The 22891-nt window shown below is 37.4% G+C and overlaps 1 protein-coding gene and 1 long non-coding RNA gene across 2 annotated transcripts in view; one reads left to right on the forward strand and one right to left on the reverse strand.

Moving 5' to 3' along the window:
• The first annotated feature begins 15 nt into the window (after positions 1 to 15).
• Positions 16 to 16217, forward strand: MBLAC2 (metallo-beta-lactamase domain containing 2). The gene is made up of 2 exons (XM_004759097.3): positions 16 to 930; positions 12967 to 16217. The coding sequence occupies exons 1-2, from the start codon at positions 477 to 479 to the stop codon at positions 13350 to 13352; spliced, it is 840 nt and encodes a 279-aa protein (XP_004759154.1). The 5' UTR covers positions 16 to 476; the 3' UTR covers positions 13353 to 16217.
• LOC123390437 overlaps positions 2039 to 22891 on the reverse strand; it is a 65201-nt gene continuing 44348 nt past the window's right edge. Inside the window, exons 2-3 of the long non-coding RNA XR_006605033.1 lie at positions 2823 to 2924; positions 2039 to 2416 (exon numbers count right to left, since the gene is read on the reverse strand). This is a non-coding gene — a long non-coding RNA (uncharacterized LOC123390437). The remainder of the gene's footprint in view (positions 2417 to 2822; positions 2925 to 22891) is intronic.

Below are 22891 nucleotides of genomic sequence, written 5' to 3' on the forward strand. Positions count from 1 at the left end.
GCCTGACTCTTTCGGCGCCGGCTGGAAATGCGCTTCGGAGCGCGCGGTGGGTGGGAGGACCTGGCACCTCCCCCGCCCAGCTTCTCGCCTCTGCAGTCAGACCCCTGGGGTGAAGAAAGTGTCCCCTTCTGGGTCTCCAAGTCTGCTGCAGTGCCCCTGCGTTACCGCTCTCTCGTGCTGCAGCTGTTGAAGCCGCGACTATTCCCGCGTCTCGGTGCGGGCAGAGCAACCTCTGCTCTCTGCGGACCTGGCTGGAGGGTGCGGGCCGACTCTCCAGGCCGCGTCTCGGCGCGTCCTTCCTCTTAGTTCTCCCCCCCACCCTCGCATCTCCCGGATCCCCCGCCCTCTCCTCGCTCTGCGCCTCCTCGCTGGCTGCGGGCTGACCGCTCCACACCGCCGCAGCGCCTAGCGTCTGGACAGCCTGCCAGAGGCACACACACCTACACCCACTCCACCCGACCGCACCCCTGCCCAGCATGTCCGCTCTCGAGTGGTACGCCCACAAGTCCCTGGGCGACGGCATCTTCTGGATTCAGGAACGCTTCTATGAGTCGGGCAACCGCGCCAACATCTGGCTGGTGCGCGGTTCCGAGCAAGATGTGGTGATCGATACGGGCCTGGGGCTGCGCAGCCTCCCGGAGTACCTGTACTCCTCTGGGCTCTTGCAGGATCACGGGGCCAAAGAGGACGCGGCGTGCCGGCCACTGCTGGCCGTGGCCACCCACGTGCACTTCGACCACTCCGGAGGCCTCTACCAGTTCGACCGGGTGGCCGTGCATCATGCCGAGGCCGAGGCGCTGGCTCGCGGGGACAACTTTGAGACCGTGACCTGGCTGTCTGACAGCGAGGTGGTGCGGGCGCCCAGCCCCGGCTGGAGGGCCAGGCAGTTCCGAGTGCAGGCGGTACAGCCCACCCTCATCCTGCAGGATGGTAATGGGCCCTCGCGGGCGCGCGCTCTGTCTTTAAGGGAGGGGATTGGGGAAAACTGTTCGAGGGATGCATGCTGCAGACGTGCGTGGCTTTAAGCTGGCCCGTTTTGTCACATCGCAGAAACACCACTACTCTTTCTTCCTTTCTTGGGTAGAAGCCCACTCGATGGGAGCCAAGGCCATCGCAGCCTTCCCTACCAGAGACCAGTTCTGGCACCGTGTGGCAACGCCAAGTACTGGAATTAAATCCGGCCCCACCCCCTAGTCATTTTCCTATGCAAGATACAGTAGTAACACTACAAAGGCTTGTGTCTAGGGATTACCCATTCTTTTCCTGAACACCTGATTTCCAGACGCGTTTCTAGAGAAAAGACTTCTTAAGTAATGACTCCTCACAAAGAGTTCATGACATGCTCTGTGCTTTTGAGGCCGGCTGACTTCATCCGGGATGTCAGTGGTCACTGCTGGGTATAAGCAATTCCCACCTGTAGGTTTAGAAAGCCATTAGAGAGCGGTCGTTCCAAATCTGCTCGTGCATCCTTATCTCCAGATAGGTTTCTGTTCTTGTTGTAGCCTCATTAGAGAAAAGCTTGATAGTGAACATAAAAAGAGTGTGTGAGTCTTACAGTATGACAATATATGGTCTGGTTTAAAGCAAGGCCTGAAAAAAATTAATAAGGAGGTATTTCCGGTGATGCTGAAGTATGTGAACTCATGCATGGATAGCCTTGGGCCTCTGGTTCTGTAAAAGACAGGATGGGGATCAGAAAGAAACTAATGGAATAAGAGCCCTCTCAACCCCAGCACGTTGAATAATTGAGCTAATTAGCCACAACAGCATTAATTTCCTTTTTTTCCTTTCAGAATACTTTTGTTGATTTCCTTTTATCTTCACAACAGGTTTGAAGTGAGATGGCTGACCCCTAATTAGATGGCTTGCCTAGAGTCCACAAAGCAAGATAGTGACAAAAGCTAGGAATGGAACCAAGAATGGAGAGATCAAATCATGTAGATCATAAATCCTACCCCTTAAATACATTTTGATAATTCTGAGTAGGATATGAAACCCCTTCTCACATTTTTATCTTGAAACCATTTTAATTGCCAATTTTATTTATTAAAGCATTTCTTCAAGAGGTAGAAAAATCTGTTGCACAATAAGGCTACTTTATGACTGACCAAGATGACAAATATGAAATATTTTATAATAATCAGTTTATCATACAGATGAGATCTTGAACATTTGAAATATCAAAAAATAGAAAGCAAGATTCTGTTCCTCACACCTCACTGAAAAAGTCTTTTCATTAAAATTTTAAATCCAAAGATTAAAAAAAAGACTTGTTAGGTAGTAGTCATTATCTGATAATTTGAGATGAAAGAAAAGTAGATATACAGTATTCTTGTATTTTTTGATAAAATCGATACTTTTTAGAGGTAAGATTTCCATGCAGTTGGTGGGTATTCAGAGTTAATTAGTTGTAGCACTGAAACCAAAAAATGTTTACATTAGTATTTAAAATATATTAATTTGTCTGAATGAATAATAAATTACTTCTGATTTATTTACTTTTGCTCCTGTGCCAGCAATAGGAAATGAATGGTGAAAGAATGATAAGAATTACAATTTTATAAGTAAAGAGCCCAAGCAGGCCTGAATATCATGCCTGAGATCACATATCCAGTTTGGAAAAGAGCTAGGACTAGAATCCAGGTTTCCTAAATCCCAGTTGATGGTAGTAATATTATAGCATTTTGGAACTGCAGGGGGCCTGTAAGCCTTTGAAAGTGTGAAAAAAAAAAAAAAACAACCTTAATATTTACCAAACACTTAAAGCTGAGAATAGTGTGTTAAATCAAAAGGTGTTTTTCATTAGGAGCAGAATGCCTCACCTCTCAAGTAGTATCTAATTTCCTCTTTTCTCAGGAATATTAATTTCCTTTTTCTTCTGAATGGTGTGGCCTGCTGACTTGCTGTTATCATGATCCAGATGCCTGGAAGGAGATATAAAGTATTTATATGAAAAATTCATACAGTTACACACACACATGATCAGCACATACCAAACAGCATAATGTTGTTGCTTTAATTAGAGCATAAGTAGACTGAAGTCATTGGTTTATTACATTTCACTTAGTGAATTGAAGATCACTTGTCATGAGGAAGCATAAATCTGGGCACTGTATAACTAATCCTAATGCTGACTTGTAAATGGGGGACAAGGAGATATCACCATCCAGTGTATCATCTTAGATGGAAAACAATTCCCCCTACCAACAGTGAAATAGTATCTTCCTCTAAGAAGATAAATAAACCTTAGGTTAATATAGCACCTTCTTCTTGACTGGGCATATATCTTTTTGTCTCTTTTTCACAATATTCAAATGATATGAAGTACAGGCATTTTGTCCCCTGTTATATATGTTTAAACAATTTACCCAGAGTCACCAAAATAATCACAGTTAGGACAAGTGGACTTAAATCATTTGGGGAGGTTAAAAACAAAAAAATAGATTCCAGGAAGGTAGCAGGTTGAAAAACACATCTATCTTGACTCCATCCCAAACCTAAGACTATTATAAACGGACCATGGTTTGTCTGTTTAACTGTAAATCCATATTGAACTATTTCAGATGCTGCAGAGTAAATGCGATGACTGAGTCAGCAGTTTTATCTTCTGGCAGCAATGGGAAATCAAACACCAATCCAGTTTGCACTGCAGGAACCTTAAAAGGCTCAGGAATTAGCAGTAGCTGGTACCTTTATAGAGGCAAAGGAAAGAATAGGGAAATGAGTAGAATTGGTTGAAAGCCATTTAAGAGGCTATTAAAACTCTGGAATGCGCATCCAGTTATTGTGTCCTCTGGGGTGGGTAAAGCAGAGGAGTTTCTTGAGTGAAAGTGTTAAGTACTATTGAGCTCAGGATTCAGTATGGAAAATAGAAGAAAAGTGTGTGTGTGTGTGTGTGTGTGTGTGTGTGTGAGAGAGAGAGAGAGAGAGAGAGAGAAGGAGAGACAGAGAGATAGAGAGAGTATGTTCCTTACTAGACTTCAAGGGTACACACAGGTCTTTATCCCCCAAGTAGCAAATTGGAAGACTTTTAGCCGGGAAGTTTATCTAGCCCTAGAGGAAAGACTAAGATGCTGATCCCTCATCAATCTTTGACTTGATCTCTCTCCAGTGAAGCCTTGGTCACTGGCCCCGTGCATGCACTACACGCAGCCTTTTCACTCCCCATTCTTAAACAGGCAACCAAGCATTATGAAAATCCGAGAAATCTGTTTAACTTGAGATCAAATACTAAAAAAATAGCATAAAGCAATTTGAGGGTTGAAGACTATCATTAATAGCATCAGGGGATGACAGAAGCTATTGCATTCAAGATATCCAGGAGACAAGAGGATGCTTTAAACATAAGCAACAGAACGGTATACACACACACACACACACACACACACGAGTGTAAGAATTTAAAACAGCAAAGGTTTCTTTTTTTTTTTTTTTTTTTTTTTTTAAGATTTATTTCAGAGAGGGCGCCTGGGTGGCTCAGTGGGTTAAGCCGCTGCCTTCGGCTCAGGTCATGATCTCAGAGTCCTGAGATTGAGTCCCGCATCGGGCTCTCTGCTCAGCAGAGAGCCTGCTTCCCTCTCTCTCTCTCTGCCTGCCTCTCCATCTACTTGTGATTTCTCTCTGTCAAATAAATAAATAAAATCTTTAAAAAAAAAAAAAAGATTTATTTCAGAGAGAGAGAGCACATATATGCAACAGGGGGAGGGGCAGAGGGTGAGTGAAAGAAGGAGAGAAGCAGATATATGCCTGCCCCATATGGGGGTCGAAGTGGGGCTCAACATGGGGCTTGACCCCGTGACCCTTAGAAAATGACCTGCCAAAATCAATAGTCAGTCGCTTAACTAACTGAGTCACCCAGGCACCCCTAAAATGGTAGAAGTTTCTTAGTAGAACTGGAAGATAAATTTGAAAAACTTAAAAGAAAGAGCAGATAGGCAAAAATGAAAACTAGGAGAGATCCAGTAGAGGACCAGTTTGGAAAAATTCAACATTGGAATAAAAGCAGCACAGGTTGAATAGAGAAAGTGCTGGAAAGAAAGGATGATAGAGATAATTCATGAGAATATTCCGTAATTAAGGGATGTAAAATTTTAGGTTGAGAGAACCCGCAGAGTTCCTACCACAAATAAAACACACCCAACCAAAGACATTTTATTGTAAAATTTCAGAATACTAGAATCAAGCTTCCAGAAATTTAAATAAAAATGTCATCTCTACAGAGGCATCTGGGTGGCTTTGTTAGTTAAGTGTCTGACTCTTGGTTTCGGCTCAGGTCATGATCTCAGGGTCCTGGGATCAGCTCTATGTAGGGCTCCACGCTCAGCAGGGAATCTGCTTATGGATTCTGTCTCCCTTTCTCTCCCTGCCATCCCCTCCACACACTCTCTCTCTCTTTCTCTCTCTCTCTCTCCATCTCTCTCTGTCTTAAATAAATAAATCTTTCTTAAAAAGTCTTCTATACAGATCATAATGGCTTTGGAGCTAGAAAAGAAGAATTATGCCTTATTTGAATGCAGTTTATTTCAAATTGAGAATTCTATATCCATTTCACTAATAGTGAAGTTCTCAGAAAGATTATTTCTCACATGCTGTTACTTAGAAAGTTACTAAGATACAATTTTATCCTACTTACTCCCTTCAAAATAAGGAAGTAAAGCAAGAGGAAAACATGGCATATAGGAATCATGAGATCTAATACAAGAAAAAGTTGAAAGGAAGCATCAGGATGATGGCAAAGATGGCATTCCAACAATGATACTACGCCAGGCTTAAAGAGCTCCATACAGGAGCAGTTAAATTATTACTCTTTTGGGAGGATGAGAGGATAAGACATATATACACGTGTAGTGCCAGTAGAATAATGAAGAGTAAAGAGAGCTAAAAATCCTTGTATTTCATCATGGAAGTCAATAAATACAATCTAAAATTTATAAACCAAAAAATTGTGATTGAAATCAATACAGTATATCTAATCGGCAAATCAAGAGATGAGATATAAAAATTATTTAGAGATGGGTGTATATAGTAGAGGCAGCTACCAGAAGAAAAATTGTTAAAAAGTGGTTGATTCTTGGGCGCAGGATTGGAGATAGAGTCAGAATGGGGCAAATAACTTTTTCTTACACTTTAAGCCCTTTTGGAATATTTTATTTGAAATATATATATTTTAAAAAAAATATATATATATATATACACATATATATATTTCTTTGATTAAAAATGAAATAAAAAGATGGGGGATACCAAGTTGGGAAGGGATATTTGAGAAGCCAAGAGAAGTTTAGTATGGCTGGAATCTGATGACAACTGGGTCAGGGTGAGGGCTTAAAAGGATATTTTATGTGTGTGTATGGTTGTGTGTGTGATTATACATTTATATATATGATATTATATATATATGGATACATTTCATAGGCAATTCTGATTCTTAGAAGTGATGAAATTATTTATATGAGTGTTACAAACGTATGGGAGGCACATGTAAAGCCACAGAGTAATGGCAGATCTAATGATATTTAGCCATATGGCCTTATCAACTGCTTACAGTTGGTATCTATTTTGATAGGTGGGCACTTATGACTTATCTGTTGCTAAATATTTTGAATATCACCTGGGTATAACCACCGATCAATAAAAATTCTATCCCTACATTGGTTATTATCCACAGATTTTTTTTTGACTAAGTTTCTCTCACTCCCTTTCTACACACTTAACGAAAAAAAATCACTCAGATAGACCCATTATTACACCAACCTAGCTATAATTTCTTTACCTTACCTGCCAACCATACATGGATGACAGTGGTTTGTGATCCCCAGAGGCACTTTAAATCTGCAACAATTACCTTGTGAAGGAGTCTGGCCCCTTATGACTATCCTTGGTAGATACCTCGGAATGGAATCCGTGGTTCTTATGGTAAGTGGATGTTAATTTTTTAAGAAAGTGCCTGTTTTCCAAAATAGTTATACAGTTTTACACTCCCACATGCAACAGATAAGAGTTCCAGTTTCTCCACATCTTCGTCAACACTTGTTTTTGTCCATCTTTTTTTTAATTTTAGCCATTCTAATGAGTATGTAGTGGTATTTCATTGTGATTTTATTTGCATCTCCCTAATAACTAATGATGGTGAGCGTATTTTCAGGTACTTATTTGCTATTCAAATATCTTCTTTTTTAAAGAGTCTATTAAAATCTCTTCTTTAAGGGGCACCTGGGTGGCTCAGTGGGTTAAAGCCTCTGCCTTCGGCTCAGGTCATGATCCTGGGGTCCTGGGATCGAGCCCCGCATCGGGCTGTCTGCTCCTCGGAGAGCCTGCTTCCTCCTCTCTCTCTCTCTGCCTGCCTCTCTGCCTACTTGTGATCTCTGTCTGTCAAATAAATAAAAATCTTAAAAAAAAAAAAAAAATCTCTTCTTTAAAAAAAATTTTTTTTTGTTTTCTTACTATTGAGTTGTAAGTATTCTTTATATATTCTGAATTCTAGCCCTTTATCAGACATATATTTTGCAAATATTTTCTCCCAATATGTGGGTTGCCTTTTCATTTTCATAATGGTGTCTTTTTAAGCAAGAAAGCTTATAACTTGGATGAAGCCCAATTAGTCATTTTTCCTTATGATTTATTTGTGTCATATCTAAGAGGTATGCCTATCCCAAAATCACAAAGATTTTCTCCTGTTTTTTTTTCCTAGAAGCTTTTCATTTAGGTTTATGATCCATTCTGAGTTACTTTTTGTTCATTTTGTCAAGTGACAGTTGAAAGGTTCTTTCATGTTTATATGCATATGGATATCCAAACTGTTCTAGTCTACTTTGTTGAAAAGATTATTCTTTTTACCCATTGAATTATCTTTGTCAAAAATTCGTTGACCATATATGAATATCTCCTTTTGGACTCTATTCTCTTCCATTGATTATATCTATCCTTTAGCCAGCACCACACTATCTTAATTATTGTAACTTTATTATAATTCTTGAAATTAAGTAATGTAAGTCCTCCAACTTTGTACCTCTTTTTCAAAATTGTTTTGGCTATTCTAAGTCATTTGCATTTCCATGTAACTTTTAGAATGAGATTTTCAATTTCTACAAAAAGGTCAAGATTTTGATTGAGATTTTATCAAATCTATAGATGTACACTCACCATTATAGTAGCCGCTAGTCATATTTGACTATCTAAATACAAATCTAAATTAACTAGGATTGATTAAAATTAAATTGTAGTGCATTAGCCTTTTTCAAGTACCATTAGCCACTTGAGGCTAGTAGCCACATGTCCAGTACTGGACAGAGTTGATACAGAGTATTTCAATAATCTCAGGAAGTTCTATTGGGCATTGTAGCTATAGGAAAAATCATATTTAAATACCATCTTAACAATTTCGAGGCTTCCACTTAATTGATATGATATATCTCTCCTTTTGTTTAGGTCTTTAATTTTTCTTCATAATGTTTTTATACTTTTCAGTATATAGATATAACAAAACATCTTTTATTAAATTTTTCTTCCTATTTTATTCTTTTTGTTGCTATTATAAAAGAAATGGCTATTTATTTGTTTATTTATTTAGATTTTCATTTATTTATTTGACAGAGATCACAAGTAGGCATAGAGGCAGGCAGAGAGAGAGGAAGGGAAGCAGGCTCCCCACCGAGCAGAGAGCCCCATGCGGGGCTCAATTCCAGGACCTTGGGATCATGACCCGAGCCGAAGGCAGAGGCTTTAGCCCACTGAGCCACCCGGGTGCCCCAATATGGCTTTTTAAATTAAATATTTTTGATAGTTCACTGATAATATGTAGAAATACAACTGATTTTTTTAAAAGATTTTATTTATTTGACAGAGAGAGAGAGCATGCACAAGCAGGGGGAGTTAGGGAGAGGGAGAAGCAGATTCCCCTCTGAGCAGGGAGCACAACACAGGACTTGATCCTAGAATCTTGGGATTGTGACCTGAGTTGAAGGCAGATGCTTGACTGACTGGGCCACCCAGGTGCCCCTACAATTGATTTTCGTATCTGATCTTGTACCCTGTAACATTGCTAAACTTTTTTTTTTTTAATTCTCTAGCATTTTTGTACGTTTCTTAGGATTTTCTACAAAAAGATCTTGTTATCTGTGAATAAAGACAGATTTACTTCTTTTGCAACTCTGTGTGACATTACTCTTTTTTTTTTTTTTTAAAGATTTTATTTATTTATTTGTCAGAGAGAGAGAGTGAGTGAGAGCGAGCACAGGTAGACAGAGTGGAAGGAAGAGTCAGAGGGAGAAGAAGGCTCCCTGTGGAGCAAGGAGCCCGATGTGGGACTCGATCCCAGGACGCTGGGATCATGACCTGAGCCGAAGGCAGCTGCTTAACCAACTGAGCCACCCAGGCGTCCCAACATTACTCTTTTTCTTGGCTGACTGCACTGGCTAGAATCTTCAGTGTAATGTTAAATAGAAATGGTAAAAGTAAATATCCTTGCCTTCTTCTTATCTTAGTAGGAAAGCATTTAGTGTTTCTATTTAGTGATATGTTAGCTGTAGGTTTTTCATAGGTGCCCTTTATCAAGTAGAGGGCCTTCCCTTCTCTTTCTAGTTTGCAGAAAGTTTTTACCACTAGTTAGGGTTGGATTTTGTCATATGCTTTTTCTGCATCTATTGAGATGTTCATATGGCTTTTTTCCTTTATTTTACTAATATAGTATATTACATTACTTGATTTTCAGAGGTCAAACAAAATTTATATTTCTGGGATAGACCTCATTTGGTCATTATCCTATTTATAAATTGCTGTCTTTAATTTGCCAATATTTTGATAATGGTTTTGAGATGACTGTCATTAGGAATACTGGTTGTTGTTTGTCTTTGTCTACAATTGAATTTGAAAGCTTTCCCTCCTCATCTATATTCTGAAAGTCAAGATTCCTTCCCTGTCCTGAGTGACTGACAGAATTGACCAATGAAGCCATCTTTGAGCCTGGGCTTTTCTTTGTGGGGAGATTTAAGTTATTTATCAACTTCTTTGCGTGATATAGGTCTATTTAGATTTTCTGTTTCTCCAGTCACTTGAGGTAATTTGTCTCTTCCTAAAAATTTGTCTTTTTCAACTAAGTTGTCAAGTTTGTTTAAAGTTATTCATAATATTCCCTTATACTCCATTTAATTTCCTTTGGGATCCCTTCTTTCATTCCTGATTTTTGCAATTTGTGTTTTCTCTAACTTTTTTCTTTGTCTAGCCAGTGGTATATCAATTTTGTTCCTCTTGTCAATGAACCAGCTATTGGTTTCTTTGACTTTTACTATTGATTTTCTTTCTTATTTTATTTATTCCTGTACTGACCTTCATTATTTATTCCTTAACACTTACCTCCCCGCCGAGCAGAGAGCCCGATGCGGGACTCGATCCCAGGAGCCTGAGATCATGACCTGAGCCGAAGGCAGCGGCTTAACCCACTGAGCCACCCAGGCGCCCAAGATCAAAATTTTTGTTAGAAACTTTGATTTTAAACAGTTAACCCTTTATTAATAAGCATTTAAAGCAATAAAATTTTTTCTAAGCATTGCGTTAGCTGCATCCCATAAATTTTGATATATTTTATTTGTATTTTCATTCAGTGCAAGAGATTTTATAATCTCCTATGTGATTTCATCTTTGATCCACAAGTTATCTAGAGTTGTGATGCCTACTTTGTGTATATTTGGATATTTCCCATAATATTTTTGTTAATAATTTCTAATTATGTTGTAGTCAAAAAGTTATTTTTATTTTATTTCTTTCATATTTACTGAGACTTGCTTTATAGCCTCACTGAATAGCATGATGAATATCCCATGTGCAATTAAAAAGACTGTATGCTGTTTTAAGATAAAGCATTTTATATATGTCACTTAGGTCAAATCAGTTAATAGTTGTTCACATCTTCTGTATTCTTACTGATTTTCTATCTACTTGTTATACAAATTATTCAGAAAGGTCTATTTAAATCTCCAAGCATAATTGTTGAACTGTTTATTCTTATCTAAAAAAGTATTTATTTTGGAGCACCTGGGTGGCTTAGTCATTAAGCATCTGCCTTCAGCTATGGTTATGATCCCAGGGTCCTGGGTCGAGCCCCACATTGGGCTCCCTGCTCAGTGGGAAGCCTGCTTCTCCCTCTCCCACTCCCCCTGCTTGTTCTGTCTCTTGCTGTCTCTCTGTCAAATAAATAAAATCTTAAAAAAAAAAAAAAAAGCAACTTATTTGTTGGGGGGGGAGAGAGAGCGTGAATGAGTACAGGGGGAGGGAGAGAGAGAGAGTTATAAGCAGACTCCACACTGAGCATGGAGCCTACATGGGGCTCAGTCTCATGACCCTGAGATCATGACCTGAGCCAATATCAAGAGTCCACTGCTTAACCAACTGTGCCACCCAGGTTCTCCTGAACTGTTTATTCTTATTTCAGTTCTGTCAGTTTTTACTTCATGAATTTGTAGTCTCTTTGTTAGGGGCAAGCACATTTATAATTTTTTAGTGTGTTGACTTAATGTATATCCCAATAAAATATACCTCTTTTCTTTTTTTAAATGTTTTATTTATTTTTTTGACAGACAGAGATCACAAAGAGGCAGAGTGGCAGGTGGGGCGGGGGGAAACAGGCTCCCTGCTGAGCAAAGAGCTTGATGCAGGGCTCGACCCAGTACCCTGGGATCATGACCTGAGCCGAAGGCAGAGGCTTTAACCCACTGAGCTACCCAGGTGCCCCCCAAATATATCTCTTTTCTTTACTAATAGTCCTATTTTGTCTAATATTAATATAGCCACTCTACTTCTCTTATTAAACTTTATGTGGTATAACTTTTTCAACTTCTTTTTGTCTTTGACCTTGTAGTTCCTCTCTTATAGATTGCATATATCTTATCTTTTATTATTATTATTATTATTAAAGAGGTAATTTATTTGAGAGAGAGAGCATGTGTGCATGAATGGGGGGAAGAAGTGGAGAGGGAGAGGGAGCAGCAGACTCCCCATTGAGCAGGGAGCCTGACTCAGGGCTGAATTCCAGGATCCTGAGATCACGACCAGAACCAAATTCAGACACTTAACCAACTGAGCCACCCTGGCACCCCTGTTCCTTTGCTTTTTAAATCTATTTTGACAATCTCTGCCTTTGATTACAATGTTTATCCCATTAACATTTAATGTAATTATTGCTATAGTTGAATTTAGGGCTGCCATTTTGTTATTTGTTTCTGTATCTATTTCTTATTTCTCCCTCTTTTCCTCTTTCATTGTCTTTTAGGCTTAACAAATTCTGATTATTACACGGTTTAATTGCCTTGTTAACTTTTAAATTATATGTCTTTAATTTTTTTCTGTATGTATGTTTGCACTAAAGATAACAATATGGAACTTTTAAATTATGATGAGTAACTTAAGCTAGTACTGATTTAAATCCAGTGAGACAGCAATTTTGCTCTCATACTGCAAAGAGCAGCATTCATGAATTGTGTCATCAGCAAACTTGTACCATGGATGTACTGAAAAATAAAAGGTTTGTGGTCAAATAAGTTTGAGAAATGGTACAGTCATATCTCCCTTGTGTATATCTACAATGTAGATTAGCACATTAAAAAGCTCTCAGAAGCCTTGTTGAAAAAAATCTGCTTCATTTTCTTTGAAGGAAGGGTTTCCCAAAATATTTGACTACAGAATCTTCCTTTTCTTTTATGTATCAGACAACCTACAGAAATAGTGTTCCACATAACTCACTTTGACAAACACTGGTCAAGCGAACAATAGAAATGAAATACAGTCAACTTATTTTTAATTCTTCATTAATAAATATTGTGTTTCTGAAATAAAATGAAAATAAGTGTCATCCTTCTGGAACTCTTTGAAACCAACTGCTGATTCTTTTCAATCAACTACTGGTTCTTTTATTCTTTAAGTGATTGAAGTCAAGTATACAACATGTTTATCTGTAAACTCTGTTTCTATTTGTAGGTGATGTGATAAACCTCGGTGACAGACAGCTCACTGTTATGCACATGCCTGGTCACTCCAGGGGCAGTATTTGCTTACATGACAAAGACCGGAAGATTCTTTTCAGTGGAGACGTTGTGTATGATGGATCACTGATTGACTGGCTCCCATACAGCAGGATAAGTGACTATGTTGGAACATGTGAACGTCTGATAGAATTAGTGGACAGAGGTCTGGTAGAGAAGGTGCTTCCTGGGCACTTTAATACCTTTGGTGCCGAAAGGCTTTTTCGATTGGCTTCTAACTATATTTCAAAAGCTGGGATATGTCACAAAGTTTCCACTTTTGCCATGCGATCTCTTGCAAGTTTAGCCTTACGTGTAACAAATTCTAGGACCTCACCCTAGTATCTATACTGATAACCTATTATGATTAGTTCTATAAATTAATCCAATTCATTTTGTGCTGTTTAAAATGATTAATAGTGAGCATTTCAAGAAGTGCTTTATTAGAGAAAAAAGATTGAGAATGAGTAAACCAAAAAAGGAGGTTCTTTGTTTAAATTATTTCCTTCTTCCAAATAAGAAATCACTTAAAGAAGCTCATAATTTGCCAAGCTGTCATCTTGTAATATTTGTCACCTTGTAATATCCAGAAATGACATAGAAATCTATGCGAAAACAAGGAGGCATTTTGCAGTAACAGAAAGAACTCTCCTTGCCTCCCATTTGTTTTATTTTATTTATAATCCAAACTTGATATTTTTAGTATATTATTTAAAGGTAAAGGTTCTTGAGTTTAAAATACATTAGTACTCAATACAAACATATATATTAACATTTAAAATGACAGCTAAAACAGTCCATTGTTATGGCACAGAATTTTTATGCTTCATTTATTTATTCTTAATGTAATTATAGTGTACATTATATGTTGTGTAATTTTACTTACAAAGAGTACAATGAATTTTGTTTATTGCAAAGCTTTAAATATAACCTGCAGAGTGCTTCAGTAAAAAGCTACTAATAGCATTGTTTGTTATGTGAGTGTAATATTTTCAATCATAAAAGTGAGATTCAAATGTCTGTAATCTAATTACAAATTGTCAGATTTCTCAAAAGGACACTGTCAGGCAAATTTGAAAATATACACATTGAAAATATTTTTTATTATATCCTATTTTAATATTAACAGCTATTATAAACAAAATTTTTCTTGTTAAATAGCAGCTTCAGTATGTCATATTTTATAGTATCAGAATAATTATAGAGATCTACAACATCCTGATAGAAATCATTCTTTTACTTACCATAACATACATATGTACCGCAGAAGGCTTTTCAGATTAATTGCAAAATATGCATTAGATATTGACTTAGAATGAATTGCCTTTTTTATCCTGATTCACAACACCTATTCCTGTTCAGTATTCTTTGTCTTGAATGAAAAGAAGTCTACATTTATAAAGTTATAGGAAAGGTTTGCCCACTATTTAGTAAAACATTTTGGTTTGGTGCTCTTTATAATTTATTAAAAAGCCTTTTGGAATATTTCATAAAGGTTTTTTAAACAGTTTTTTCACTGCCTTTTTATTATTGACATGTCCAAAACCAAACTGAGATAGCTTTGGAAACCAGATTTTTTAGTATTAAGAAGGTTTAGCAACTTTTATTTGCAAAAAATTGTGAAATGTTCCCACCCTCCACCCACCCAGTTTCTTTAGTCTTTTATTCATTCAACACATGCACCCCACACATTCCACATGCATACACACAGTCGCATACATATATACTTGCACAGTATTGTGCTAAACACTGTGGAAGCTTAAAAAGTCAAAGAGACTACATCTTAGCTAGAAGTAGAAGGCAAACAAAACATGAATAATAATATATGCAGGTTGAAGCTAATACAAATTACACAATAGTATCAGGGACGTAAGTGGAGGGATGTGGAGTTTGGTTAGGAAAAGATTCCTGAAGGAGGGGTTTTTCAGTCCCATTTGGAAAGACAATTTGGTAGGTGGTCAGGGTAGGGAACAAAAGATCCAAGAATAGGGATGGAAGCATTGCTGTCTAAAGTAGGCTATTCCCTTGTGACAATTTAAATTTAATTTTCAGGAATCTTAGATCTTCCAAACACCAAGAATTTAGCATGAGAAAGGTGGGTTTGTGATTGTGTATATAAGAATCATCCTCAGTGACAGACAAGCTATACTGCCACATGCCACCAAATGGATCTTCTCATTCAAGGCAGTAGGTCTGTTTCAGTTGATAGTACAACATCAAAGATACAGATTTGGTTCAGGGCAACTAAAATCACTTAATAAGCCTTAAATATAGCCATTATTTTTATATCAGTAGCACAAAAAAAACAAAAACAAAAACCAAAAGTCCTTAACCATTGACCATTTTATCATACTTTAGGACTTAAAAAAAAAAATCAGGGTATAGTAGGCACTAAGTTTTATTGAGAAATATTTAAACCTGATGAAGGCTTTCTATATTTCTTAAAAGTACAATTTTTCAAAACATGTTAATTTTATTTTTAAATTTCCATTTTTTTTTACATTATATAAAAACATAAGACTGATATTTTGCTTTTGTTTCAATGTGAATAAATTGGGGAAAGGATCTATCATTCATTTAGTGCCCATGCTATGCATTTTAAAATATGCATTATTTAGTTTAATCCTGGCCCCAGTGCCAAGAAGTAATTGGCCAGCCTCATACAACATAACTTCGAACAAACCTGGTAATGGAACACAGGTCTGTCTGCATCCCAAACTGTGCTCTTTCTCTTTACCTGCACAAATAACATAAAATTGGCAAAATGTATTTTTACTTTCCCAGATGCCACATGTGCCAAGAATAAAACAAGTGATGTTAAGCATAATAATAGCATATTTTAAAAGAAGCTTTAAAAAATATATTTTCACCCTGACAGTGACCCGTGTTATAATTTATGGTTTTTGGAACTAAGAGTATGTAAGTATAATTCAAAATTGTCAAAATGTAAGACATTTAGAAATAAATTTTATTTGTATTGTTAATAACTTAATCTTGGAAATTCATTTTCCTTATATGGTGTTTCCTTTTAACTAAGAAGTCTAAACTAACAAAAACCTTGTGTGTTATCCTGATACAGTTGAATGAATGATTATGTGTAGTTCTTATATGATAGTAATATAATTGTGACATGCACAAATTGTCTTCATATAATTTTCAGATATGTGTAAGTAAACATTTGTGTGATAAATATTAAAGTGAACATTTTATTTCGATCTCTAGTTGGTTCTTTTTCTAATAGTAGTAAATTCCCACTTAATTTCTTACAAGGATATTTCTTATGTGAAGTGCAGTTTTAAAAATGTGTAGTAAGTAAGATATCAAATCTGTGAGTAAGACTAGGGAATCCAGAAACTGAAAATGTCCATATAAACTTTTAGTAGTTAATAAATATGGCATTTTATTTATTTTTTTTTTAATTTTTTAAAGATTTTTATTTATTTATTTGACAGAGAGAGATCACAAGTAGACAGAGAGGCAGGCAGAGAGAGAGAGGAAGGGAAGCAGGCTCCCCGCCGAGCAGAGAGCCCGATGTGGGACTCGATCCCAGGACCCTGAGATCATGACCTGAGCCGAAGGCAGCGGCTTAATCCACTGAGCCACCCAGGCGCCCCAATAAATATGGCATTTTAAATCAATGGATGAAAGATGAACTATTCAGTATGTATCCCAATTGTTCATATGGGGAAAAAAAGGCCCTTAACAGCATAAACATATATTCTACATGGATTAAAGGCCATAATTTGAAAAATAAAACCATATGTGTATTAAAAGAAAAATTTAAATCATGTTTAAGACATTAGGATTGGGAAAATCTTTATATAGAAACAAAAAGCAAGATAATATCAAAATTTAAAATGTCCTAGAGCTTGGATACCAGAAAGTAAAAAAGATAAATTAGAAGAAAATATTCACAAATTGTAGAACAGCAATTTTTGTTTTAACAACTATAAAGAATGCCTACAAATCAGTTTTTAAAAAGGTCAACTACTATAAGGGAGGGAAGACCTTTCCTCTACCCTCAGGTTCTGTGGCTGGGCCAGAGGATTAAACTTAAAAAAGTTTAAGTTTCAGAAAGTTGGGAGCAAAACATACAACTTTTATTTGATGTTAATATTTTTATGTGTATGGTGAGGCTTTTATATATAAGAAAAGAAAACCCAAAGAAGTGAATAGGATTGAGAGTTTACATACCATTTTAACAAAGAACAATAAACTGGGGAGACTGACGAGACAGGATAAGAGGGTTTGGATAGGGCTTGGTAAACTGTGGGAAAATGACTAAGGAATAGATGAGGGAAATGGAGGAAAGACAAGGGTTCTTCTAGAAGAACTGTTGATACAGATTAATCTTGGTGTCAACTCCCTGTCTCCAGTGATAAGAATGTTCTCTTCTTCCTGATACCAGGGAGAGCACCTTCTTTAGGGGAAATTGTATGCCCTGTTTTAGGTAGAAAGGGAAATGTCAAAGAGCCCTTCTTTTATCTGTTTTTTTCTCACTTGCTTTCAGATCAATCAATATACCAAACTGGCATATTTTGGGGTGGCATGTTCTTTTCCCCTTTACTACCTACTACAAAAATGGATAAATTATATGAACAGGTCATTCACAGAAGAGGCAACACAATGGCCAATAAACATAAAGAATTATGTTGAACTTCAACATAATCAGAGAAATGCAAATTTAAATAATAAGACAGTTTACTCTAACCAGATGGGGAAATTTTGAGAATATGGAATATTGCCAAGAGTAAGGGTAAGTAGATATTTTTATGCTGTGCTGCTAAAAGTATAAAATTTAGGGAGGGGGCATTTGGAGTGTGATCTGGCACATTCTGATTTTGGGTTAAGCATTGTAGATTGTAGAGCATACACCTTTACCTCTGCTCCTTTCTGAAACTTGATCAAAATGACAGGAAAATCATTTCTTTACTGAACAAACTCAAGAACATCAAGAATAGAAAAGGAGAGAACCCTATCAACACGTTGACCCTGAACAGCTAATAGATGAGTGAAAATGAATTTGGTAAACCCAAGAAGGCAGAAAATAAGAATAAGGAAATCTGAGAAACGATCTTATTACACCAGTCCCCCTCCTTGACCCTGCAAAGGCTTAGATTTATACTAGGTACCTCTAGGAGTTGTGGTAAAGGTCTTTTTTATTTAAATTGTTTGCAGTTTAGACCACCAAATCCCTCCCTAAATACACTAGTAAGCAATTTCCTCTCCCTGACCTCAAGGAAAATTGGAGGTTATTTTAGATCTACCATGAAGTTAAGTAATATGTAGGTTTAGGGCCTAGCTCTTGCTTGGGCCCCTGCCATGGACCCGAGAGGGGCCCAAGAAATGTGTTCAGATGGTCATTTTGTTTGTTTGTTTTAATGTGCAAAGCTTAATTATTTTTTATTCTTTCTCTCAAAGCCCAAAATCACATGTTTCAGATCCCACAAAACTGGAACTTGTTCCTGACTCTAGGATTATTGTGTGGAGAAGGTAAAGCAGGATCTCTGTTGACAGGAAAATGGACCTTGTTGAACTGGAGTCCTATATTGAAAACAGAGGGATTTAGCAAAGGCTTATGTACAGTGAAAGGTTGCATACTTAAAGTTCACAGTCCCAGAGAGTCTTCCAACCTAGCTCAAGGAATGTTGGCAGCTATTGGCAAGAGACTGAAAGACATTTTTCTTAGAAATTTGACACCTAAAAGACCTAATGATACTGAATCTGGGGTCCCCAAAGAAAGGGCCCGGTGAAATCACCTTACAGTCTAGTGCACGATTGCAGGGCCTCCCTTCCTTGCCTCTCCTACACAACCTCTACAAGTGTTCTACTCTTTTTTTTTAAATTTAATTTTTATGTTTTAAAATACTTTATTTATTTATTTGAGATAAAGAGAGAGCACACACAAGTTGGGGAGAGGGGCAAGGGAGAAGTAGACTGCCCACTGAGCAGGGTGCCCAATGCAGGGCTTGATCACAGGATCCCAAGATCATGACCTGAGCCAACAGCAGTTAACTGATTGAGCCACCAGGCACTCCTCAAGTGTTCTTTTCTTAAGTTTAAATATATGCACCAAAGCCAGCATCTTGATCACAGGATCCCAAGATCATGACCTGAGCCAACAGCAGTTAACTGATTGAGCCACCAGGGCACTCCTCAAGTGTTCTTTTCTTAAGTTTAAATATATGCACCAAAGCCAGCATCTTGTGGAAAAATCAAAAGAATAAATAGAAATAAATGCAAAAAACACTTAAAGCAGTAGGAGAATTTAACAAAATAGCAGTATATGAAATGAACACTAAAAACCTATCGTTTTCACCAAAAAACGCATACAGATGGCAATTAAGCAACTAAGTTGTTCTTTGATAGGTGAATGGATAATTGTGGTACATCTAGACAATGGAATGAGCTATCAAGTCATGAAAAGATATGGAGGAAACATAAATATATATTATTAGGGCGCCTGGATGGCTCAGTCTTTAAAGCATCTGCCTTAGGTTCAGGTCATGATCCCAGGGTCCTCAGATTAAGCCCTGCATTGGGCTTCCTGCTCCGCCGGGATCCTGCTTCTTCCTCTTCCACTCCCCCTGCATCTGTTCCCTCTCTCACTGTGTCTCTCTCTGTCAAATAAATAAATAAAAACTTTAAAAAACAATAAATGACTATTACTAAGTTAAGATGCCAATCTGTAAAAACTACATACTATATGATTCTGGAAAAGGCAAACATTAGAGATAGTAAAAAGATCTGTGGTGGGGGCAAGGGGCTGGGTAGTTCAGTCAGTTAAGATTCTGATTCTTGATTTTGGCTCAGGTCACCATGTCAGGGTCTTGAGATCAAGCCCTGAGTTAGCCTCCATGCTCAGCAGGAACTCAGCTTGGGGTTCTCTCTCTCTCTCTCCCACTCCCTGCACTTGCTAGGGGCTGGGGTTAGGGGAAAAGATGAATAGGTAGAATACGTAATGATAGTTACAAGTCACTAAGTATTTGTGGAACCCATAGAATGTACATCAAGAGTAAACCCTAAGGTAGACTGTGAACTTTGGATAATTATGATATGTCAATGTAGACATATCAATTGTAACAAATGTTCTGTTCTGATGGGGAATGTTGATGATGAAGGAGGCTATGCATGTGGGGGCAGAGGCCTATGGGAAATCCCTACCTTCTGCTCAGTTTTGTTATGAACATTAAACTGCTCTAAAAAAAAATAAAAGCTTTGAAAAGAACTACAGTCTAGGAGCACCTGGGTGGCTCAGCTGGTTAAGCACCTCCCTTTGGCTCAGGCCATAATCTTAGGGTCCTGGGATTGAGCTCTGCATTGGGTTCCCTGCCTAACACAATGCTTGCTTCTCCTTTCTGCTCATGCTTTCTCCCTGTATCCCTCAAATAAATACATAAAATCCTTAGGAAAAAAAATCTATAGTTTTTATACAAACAAAAATGAGTTCAAAGATATAAATTACAATAATATTATGTATTTAGAATAATTTTTAAATACCTAGCCATACACCTACAATACATATGGAAAAAGAGAAATATATAAAAATCTATATATTTGAATATATATATGTTCAAAACACATAGAAGGAAAACTATATATATATTTTTAAATATTTTGTTGATTTATTTGTCAGAGAAAGCAAGCACAAGCAGGCAGAGTGGCAGGTAAAGGCAGAGAGAGAGAAGCAGGCTCCCCGCTGAGCAAGGAACTGGATGTGGGACTCCATCCCAGGACTCTGAAATCTTGACCTGAGCCGAAGGCAGCAGCTTAACCCATGGAGCCACCCAGGTGTCCCAGAAAACTATATTTTAAAAAATACTATGTACTTGAATAGAAACAGTGGGAGATAATTCTCCATAAGTCTCTTGTGCTTCTGCACAGCTGACAGATGCACTGACTGCCTTGGCTGCACACTATCTTTTTTAAAAAAATGTTTATTATTAAGATTAAATTTACATACCATAAAACTCACCCTGTGTAAGTGTACCGTATATTCACTGAAATGTGCAACCAACACCACAACCTAATTCCAGAACATTCTTATCACCCCCAAAAGAAACTTTGTACCTATTGGCAATTTCTCTGCACTTTCTCTCCCTGCCAGGCTCAGGTAACCACTAGTCTACATTTTGTCTTTAGGGATTTGCCTATTCCAGACATTTCAGATAAATGGAATAGCACAGCATGTGTCTTTTGACTCTGACTTCTTTCATTCAGCATAATGTTTTTAGGGCTTACCCATGTTGTAGCATGTATCAGAATTTCATTTCTTTTTGTTGGCAAATAATAATTGATCATTTAATGTACACAACATTTTGATTATTCATTTCTGATGTTTGGGTTGTTTCTACTTTTTGACTATTATGAAAAATGTTGCTATGAACTCAAGAAATATTTGTATGTGGCTGGGGACATGAGACACTAAATGGAACAGAGGGCAGCCAAGGCAGCAGAACTAAGCTCAGGCCCATTTGATAAGTTACTTGTGAGAAGTTGCATGAGAAGAGTTGTCCAATCAAAAAAGACACTTTGTTCTCCCAAAGTGAAATTTTTATATACTTTACGAGATGTTCCTGGGATTTGCCAATGCCTCCTTTCCCATTACGAGTTTTAACTTTATTTTATTAGACACTGATCAAAATGACTAAAATAGAATTCTTTGGACTTTTTCTGTATTTGTGAGGGGCCTGGCAGTATGCTGCCTAATGAAAGAAGGCAACACTATATTATTAGTTCATAATTTCAGTTATATTTTTAAATGCTTGCCAAAATCTTACTTTATAGTTTGAATCTAGTTTCATATGGGCCAGTCGTTTCAACCTGGTACACATATAAGACTTATCCATGGAGTTTTATGTAAATAAATAAAGATTTCCAGGACCTATACCAGACATACTGAATTCTATCACTTAATATTCTTAGGATATTTTTGATATACTATGTATAGTATTTCTCAGGATTATATGTTATAATTAATATTTTTTTCCTTTTCAAAACTATGATCATCTATTTTTTATGGATCAGGTGAAATATTCACTGACCTCTTTTTTTTTTTTAAGATTTTATTTATTTACTAGAAACAGAGAATGCATGATAGAGACAGCACAAGAGGGGTGGAGGGGTAAAGGGAGAGGGAGAAGCAGACTCCCCACTGAGCAGAGAGCCTGATAGGGGGCTTGATCCCAGGACCCCAGGATCATGACCTGGGCTGAAGGTAGAGGCTTAACCAACTAAGCCACCAAGGTGGCTTCTGACTTCTTTGAAAATAGGCTTAATCATTGTCCTTAAAGACATTTTGTCAATTTTTTTGGAAATGGTTTTATTTGGTTTACATGCCATAGAAGCAACCAATTTCTTTGTTAGTTACATCAATCTTCAATCTTATTATAACCTCTCATTAGACCTTACAAATTTGAAAATTATTAGTCATAAATTAGTCATAGCCATTTTAAATCTCTCTTATCTATGGACAGTTTTCTTTTATTCTTTTGCTTGTCTGAAGCAATCTACAATTAGCTACAGGTCTGAGTGTGTATATTTAACAAAGAAGAGTTGTTTCAGAGCCCAGTGGAAAAGGAATGTGCCAGCTACTTCAAACTACTGACACTTCAAAGAAGAGGTTCTTGGGTGTAGGCTTTTCATGATACCACTTAGACAACTGTCAGAGCATACTGGGGGCTGGAGTCAGGATTCTAGAACACTTTTGTTGAGAAACAGATAGCTTCAAAAGACTGCCATCTCAAGATCTAATGAAAAAGTACTGAATAAACTGATAAGGGAAATTTTTATTGTGGTTCTTTGTTTAAAATATTGTTGATATTGTCTCTTTTTAAAGTACTTTTTTGGGGCAGTACATACAGATCCTTTCTTCCTTCCTT

The sequence above is a fragment of the Mustela putorius genome, unplaced genomic scaffold (assembly GCF_011764305.1).
Source record: "Mustela putorius furo isolate JIRA1106 unplaced genomic scaffold, ASM1176430v1.1 tig00537350_pilon_pilon_pilon, whole genome shotgun sequence".
Classification (NCBI taxonomy): domain Eukaryota; kingdom Metazoa; phylum Chordata; class Mammalia; order Carnivora; family Mustelidae; genus Mustela; species Mustela putorius.

What these genes read in the sequence shown, in the direction of transcription:
- MBLAC2 (XM_004759097.3), top strand. Translation starts at nt 477, where the DNA reads ATGTCCGCTCTCGAGTGGTACGCCCACAAGTCCCTGGGCGACGGCATC. An exon ending in CACCCTCATCCTGCAGGATG is followed by an intron (nt 931 to 12,966) that starts GTAATGGGCCCT and finishes TTCTATTTGTAG; the next exon opens with GTGATGTGATAAACCTCGGT.